The sequence below is a fragment of the Lactuca serriola genome, chromosome 5 (genome assembly GCF_051521515.1).
Source record: "Lactuca serriola cultivar US96UC23 chromosome 5, Lser_US96UC23_V15, whole genome shotgun sequence".
NCBI lineage: Eukaryota > Viridiplantae > Streptophyta > Magnoliopsida > Asterales > Asteraceae > Lactuca > Lactuca serriola.
In genome coordinates, this window is record NC_136412.1 from 217,085,799 (window position 1) to 217,092,886 (window position 7,088).

General features: G+C 34.8%; 1 protein-coding gene across 1 annotated transcript; it reads right to left on the bottom strand.

Moving 5' to 3' along the window:
• Positions 1 to 1,421: 1,421 nt before the first annotated feature.
• On the bottom strand, positions 1,422 to 3,683 carry LOC145053576 (Ribosomal protein L18e/L15 superfamily protein). The gene is made up of 4 exons (XM_079001640.1): positions 3,162 to 3,683; positions 2,359 to 2,442; positions 2,104 to 2,193; positions 1,422 to 1,900 (listed from the first exon to the last, which is right to left on the bottom strand). Exons 1-4 carry the CDS (start codon positions 3,558 to 3,560, stop codon positions 1,640 to 1,642), a joined length of 834 nt encoding a protein of 277 aa, XP_078857766.1. The 5' UTR covers positions 3,561 to 3,683; the 3' UTR covers positions 1,422 to 1,639.
• Between the last annotated feature and the right edge of the window lie 3,405 nt (positions 3,684 to 7,088).

Below are 7,088 nucleotides of genomic sequence, written 5' to 3' on the forward strand. Positions count from 1 at the left end.
TTGTCGGGGGCAACACCAATAACAACACTCGTTACTCAACGGAGAACACAAGGTAATGGAGCAAAAAGCAACCCCAAGGTAAAGAAAGTAGTACCAACGAAAAACATCCAAGTATAACTGTATCACATGTTCTTTATGGTTGATGACATTGTGATTTGTGAGGTGTAATATGTTTTTAAGTGTATTAAGGGGTTAAGACGTGTATTTTTGTGGGATTCTATCAAAGAATAGATGTAAAATATGTGTTGGTGTATAGTTATGAAGAAAAATGTTGTATAACGCGTTGTTTATGATTTTATAAGTAAAAATATATTCCTTTTCCGCGGAAGAAATCTAAGAGAAAATTATAGTTGACTCGAATAAGAAACTGTGGATATAAAGAAAGTTGAAATTTGGGCTTGTGTGAGGAAGTTATGGTCATCCGAAATTGGAAACTAAGGATAATGTTGATAAGAGAAGAGGTAGGGTAAGCATGGATCGTGCTCATGGAGGCACACACCATACCTTGAGTTCAAACTTTATCAAGCATTTTTAGAGTTTTAGTTGATCTTTTACTCTATTTCATTTATACAGCTCATATAAAGCTACTAGGATTTTGAGAACCAAAACACTTGAAGATGAAACTAGATTCATGGAAACATCAAAGAGATCAAAAATCTAACACCATCACTTTGATTAAAGGTGAGTTCATCTTCTTATTAGCTTAAATTGGTGCTCTCATGAAGAAGTTGAAGGGTAGTGAGACCCTAGCTTATGTATGCTTATTATGGAAACAAAACTTAATTACTGAAATTGAGAGGATGGCCATAAATCTTAGTTTGGTGAAATTAAGCCCATATCTTGATGAATTAAGACTTGTAGACAAGTTATTCGTGCAACATAATTAATTTTAACCTTGTAATTAAGTACTATAAACTCGGTAAAGGTGTTAGATCAAGTTTATGTATAAGTGAGTTGTACCTTTAGTTGTAATGTATTGTTTTGACAGTCATTGGAGGTCCCGAGTTCTAATTTGGGCATTGGGGAATTTACTAACTTTGTGATACTAACTTCTAACCACTAACCAGTTGTTAAAATAAAGAACTAGAAATCCATACACTCGAAACATCCCAATGTGAGTAACCAATTCTTTCTTCCTAGATAATTGGTATCTAAATATGTATTGTTTTATGTGAAAGCAGATGCAATATGTTAGTTATTGTTGATCAATGTGTTATGAGTTAATATAGATATATAGTTGAACTTTTACAGCAGAGTATTATTCTATGGTATAACAAACTGATATAATATATAGATTTACGACAGACTATTGATGCATAGAGTAATTAGCGTATAGTTGGGATTTACATCAAACTATTGATGAATGGAGTAACATCAAATTAGTGTTGTATTGCGTAATGAGCTAGTATTATATACAAAACTTAAAAAAGGCTTTTTTTAATAATGTTTGTGTTACATAAGAGTTCTAAAACCATGTTTTACCATCTTGTAAAGTCTCATCACTACAAGTTTATGCAACCATCAAAGAGTTCAAAAACTGATATGCCAATGCAACCAAAAGAAATTTTAAAAAAGGAAACACTTATGCTATTCAAATAACAATACAAGGAAAACAAAACCAAACCAAAAGGTATGTTTTTCAAGCTGACATGGCAGCTTGTGTGTCATCTTCTTCTGTAAAGGGAATCGGCTTTGTGGGAGCTGGCAATCGGCCAATACTATCAACCTTATCCATTTGCTTAGGTGGCGGTCTTGCTGCTTTTGGAATGAGTCTCCCCTTCTTTTCAAACCACTCCGGTTTCAAAAGCGCACGGAAACCGAGTTTGTTGTAATACACTTTTCGCACGGACCCACCCGCTGCTTCAACCGCTTCTTTTGCACGTACAGTCACCCGTGACACCTGGCATTTTGTTTTTGGTAATACGGTTAAATGAAATAAATAGAAATGTACGTTTGGTGGCTTGTTTGTTATTAACTTATTATAGCATCCTACTTTAATATCTTTTTATTACAACATTTTAGTTTGAATTTATATAAAAATGACATGTTATAAGTTATAACTGAAACAAAAATAATAATAATAACAATTAATAAAAGGATCACCTCAAGATGAATTGGCCATTGTATATGTTCAGCACCACGTCCCATCAACCTCACTCCATCTCTTATTTGCTTTCCTATTGCCCCTGTATCCTATTTTAGAAACATGATTATTAATGATAAATTCATAAATGATAATCACACTTAACCACTTATTACAAAAGTAATATATATATATATATATATATATATATATATATATATATATATATATATATATATATATATATATGAATATAATAAAGAATAAATAAATACCTTTAGAGTTTTCATTGTGATGAGCTCTGAAGAGTCGATCTTCCCAGCATTGATCAGCCTTGCAATCTTTCCCAAACCAACTGGCTGGAAAAAAAACAAGCATAATACTTTTTTATAATATCAATTTAGCTTTGACTTTTTTTCCCTAAAGTAAAGAGTAACAAGGAAAATTAATTTCAATTAAGTAGAATTGATTTCTTTCCTATCTTTTGTCTTTTGGTTTCCACAGGTTCCTGTGAACAAGCTTGGTTTCCTTTGAAAAATTGTTTTGTATTTTTGCATGCTTATTAAGTGTTTGATAAAATGCCTCTGTAAAAAATAATTCCAGTGTATAATGTATATGATAGCAATATTCATATCTTCCTTTGTTTAACTATGTGATTATGGTGTCAATACTCTTAAAGAAGTTATTTTGGTCTCTAATTGTTTATCATACTTTTGGATTCTGTATCTAATGTTTGCTAATGTGACAGAAAGAGTGCAAATTTAGACGAATTGATTTCTATGAAATCCAACGTTTTGATGGTTATGATATTGTAAATCAACAGAATGAAGTATGATATATGTTTTTCATTAAAATGATGTCAGAAGCAATTGAGTAGAATGTTTTTCACAAATGTTACAAGACTGTTTATTGGTTTGATTTTAATCAGCATTCGCGTTTCCAGAATCAACAGCGAAATCACATATTAATGTGATAAATGTAGTTTTATTGAAACAAAGTTAGTATTTTACATCAAAACAATATAATAAACATGAAATTAAAACTCAGAATAATCAAAATAAACTGGAGGAGAAATTACCTGAAATTCAAGGCTGAAAGGGTTCTTGAAACCCCTCTTGGGCATTCTACGCCTCAAGGGAGTTTGTCCACCTTCAAAACCGAACTTATGAGTGCCTCTAGCTTTCTGCCCCTTATGACCCCTACCCGCAGTTTTCCCTTTACCCGACCCGATTCCACGACCCTTTCTTGTTTTCTGTTGCGTAGCACCTTTGTTGTCCCTCAGATCATTCAAGCTCAACAAACTGTAAGCCCTAATGCTGTGAACCCCAAATGAATTAACGGGTTTCTGAATTAGGTTTGAATGATGAATTGGGTTGTGCAACAGCTTTGTAATTGGGAAATGTGACGTTGATTTGGTGTAAACTGATGCATTTCTAACGGAGTTCGATAATAAAGATGAGAGTTTTCGTCTCAACATTTGCTCAAATGCGTTGATTACTTGATTTGCAGTCGTTGGTCGATTCGTTCCTCAGGGTGTTGCTTTGGAAGGGTTCTGCAGGAAAGAAAGAAGACACTCTGATGGGCTTGAAGTATTGAACACGGTGACTGGTCTGGCAATTGGCAAATGGGCTAATCAATCTATTCGGGTCGGGCAGATCTTTGAAATGTAACTTTACAAGTATCTGAATACGCTACAAAATAAAAAGGGTACTCCTATAGTACTAGTCCTATTACACAAATCAATTCGTGTATTACATTAAAATAAAATAAATAATATTATAAAAAAGTTAAATACGAATTGTTTTTATACTCGGTACCATCGAACTCATTGATTTTCTTTTTGCTTTTTGCCCTTTTATTTTGGATACAATCTTCAAAAAATTTACTTTAATATTTTTAATTTATATTTAATCTCTTGTTATTTTAGTAATGAAATTAACAAATCAAAATTACATCTTAACCTAAAAAAATCATATTATTAATAAGATCGTTCTACATAAAAAAATATACTAGTATTGTAAAAATATGTTTAGTTGATTTAATATTTGATAAAGCTAATTTTGTTTTTGATCCTCCAAGCGGAATACCTAATTCTTCCCCACTTAGGGTTCGAACCATCATTGACTGACATCTACCACATCAAAGCCTCAAACTGGCTTAACTAGGTACATACTCATCTTGACCCTCATAATTTAAAACACAACACAAGATGATCATTTGACTAATCTTAAGGAAACTCCGAATTTCAGATGGATATCTCAGAGATCTTCCCCAACATCGCCAACTCAACCGTAGAGAAATCGATCAGAATACCATTGATTGATAAGGCAACTTACGAACTTGACTTATGCACAGAAAACCTTGCATTTGGAGAGTTGATCTACAACCTCATCCTTATCTTGAAACTTCAAGAATTCATTACAGATGCTCGAAACATAGCTCCGACAAACTTAAAATATCTACAGAACATTCCTACCAACACAGGAATAACTTGATATCTCCTCGGATACACCGACCTTTTCGAACATGCTTACATATTCCACTTGCAACATGGCCTTTACCTTGGCCATCGAACCATAACAACAACAGGTCTCGAACATTCCCTCGCTGCGAAACAGAGACAATTTACTGCGAATTAACATTTACCCTCTTACAACAGAAACCAATGAGGAGAAATCCATCTCCGTTGACTGACACACATTCAATCTCTTCTCCCTTAAGCATGGGAGACTGGAGAAGCACAACTTCGTCGTAGAAATTGACATCCTTAGCCATCGGCTGACCACTTAGCTTTAGGCTGCAATCCTCAAGTCAATCATCACAGTGGCTTCATTCTTGAGTCCCGCGACTCAAACAGACACTACTTCGAGCAAGTCCCTTGAGACCTTTGAATCGGCTAACTCACACAGGTCTGCACCACATAAATCCAAACTGCAACGAGCACTAAGGCCTAAACAATTTCTAGTCTCATCCTGAACAATTATAGCCGATGGGGCGACAACAACGGAGACGACTACAACTAGCACTAGTACTATACCACACTATCTATACTCCACTAGCTCCTTATAAACCTTTTCGACCCTTCTTGATCCCCATATGAATTATATGCTTTCAGTAGTACGGGTCCATGCTACCTTCCACGCATAACAATACATGTCCCAAGAGTTGTCTCAAAGTTCCTAAGTCACTGCACATGACCGCTATCAACCGCAAATACCCGTGCCACCACAAGCACACACTACCGCTCTTCCTAGGCTCCCCCTCTAGGATTCTTCGCACATATGAGCATGCACTAGGAAACTTTTCTAAGAACTCCTTCATTTCTAAGTGTACCAACACACTTTTATGCTTAGAAAAGCAACCACAAACTCCCTAGATTCTCACCTTACATTTCCTCATATGCAACTGATCACGCTAGCACACTTTATCACTCTTCTAAGGAAACTGGGAATACTCACCCCACCCTACTATTAGCTGCAAAATAAACTTCTACCAATGTCAGCTAACTATCTTAATATAATTACATGTAACAAGGATTATAAAGTCCTTCAACTGCAAGATCATGCACTACAACGGTTGGACTCAGACAAGAGTTGTACAATAGAGCGAAACAAACATTCTAAAACTAATTAATCTTCGTGGCATGCAACTTAACGTATTCGTTTGATAGTTAACTAACATCAATACATGTTTCACATAGCACAAAGCAAGCAACATTCGAGCAGAAAGACTAACATGCAATAAGGCATCATAAAGATCAGGAAATCCTAACCCACGGTTCCTGAATATCCTTAGCATCCACACTATCATGCATCTCTAATATCTTATATATCACACAAAAAAGCATCTCTCCTAAGCAAGCACTCTAGCATGCAACCATAATTAGATCCTTAGTCTAACTTATAGCATGCATATCATACTATAACACATATAACAACAATTCAAATACAACATATAAAGCAAGTATGGATATTTTAGGAGATCACTTTTCTGAGCTCCGACTGTGTGACAACTGGAAAAAAAATTTGTCAAGCAAGGTCTAAATTGTACTGTGTATAAATGAATTTACAATGTAACCTTGTGGCAATAAACTCTTGAAAGCCAAAAGGGCATTAGTTGTGTGTGTGTATATATATATATATATATATATATATATATATATATATATATACACCTTGGAAATCATATTTATACCAAGCTCTTGAAAGAAAACAAACTATAACATGTCAAGACAAAACAAATAGTTGGAACATAAATCATAAATTAATACCTTGCTTTATAGTTTTAGGCCTAGGACCCCACCACCCTAGTGATTTCGGTTTGCTTAAGGCCGAAATCACCTTTTAGTGAGTACTACAAAACCGAAATCACAATCTAGGAAGGATTCAAAACCGAAAACACAAGCTATAGTGGGTCTAGGACCGAAATCACAAGCCTAGGACCACCTAGGCCGAAATTAAACCAGGTCTAGGCTGAAATCACTTAGGATTTCGGCTATATTAGGGAGTTTCAAGGGGGTTTTCGACTGAATAAAGTGGATAAGAGTGTTGACTTTATGATTAGATGCTTTCCCCTTTTCCTATGCAATTATATCCAACGAATAACCAAGTAATTAACCAACAGTTATCAAAGTAAACATCCCATCATTTACCACCTCATCTTAAGGCTGAATTCCTTCCCCCAAACTCCACCATTTCTCCATTTTTACTTTCTATTAACTTTCATTTCCTCTCAAGACCAAATACCAAGCTTCCAAGTTCAAAACTTCCCAAGCTCATCCTTAGATTTTTGGTAAGATTTCCTTGTTGATCTAGTGGTTTGTTACACTTTCATGTTAGTTTCATATTATCTACACATATTATAATGTGTTAAAAACCCTTAGGATAATATTTTTCAAGGAAGTTCATCAACCCATTCAAGTGGTTAAGCTTAGAAATCTTCGCACCACCTTCTCAAGCAACCCACAAATCCACTCAATGTGAGTTAATACCCCCACATTTTCAAG

Excerpts from the sequence above, each read along its gene's own strand:
- LOC145053576 (XM_079001640.1), bottom strand. The coding sequence starts at position 3,560 with ATGTTGAGACGAAAACTCTCATCTTTATTATCGAACTCCGTTAGAAAT. Across the intron at positions 2,443-3,161 it reads CTTTCAGCCTTGAATTTCAG|CCAGTTGGTTTGGGAAAGAT; the intron begins GTAATTTCTCCT and ends TTTTTTTTCCAG. Across the intron at positions 1,901-2,103 it reads AATGGCCAATTCATCTTGAG|GTGTCACGGGTGACTGTACG; the intron begins GTGATCCTTTTA and ends ACAAAATGCCAG.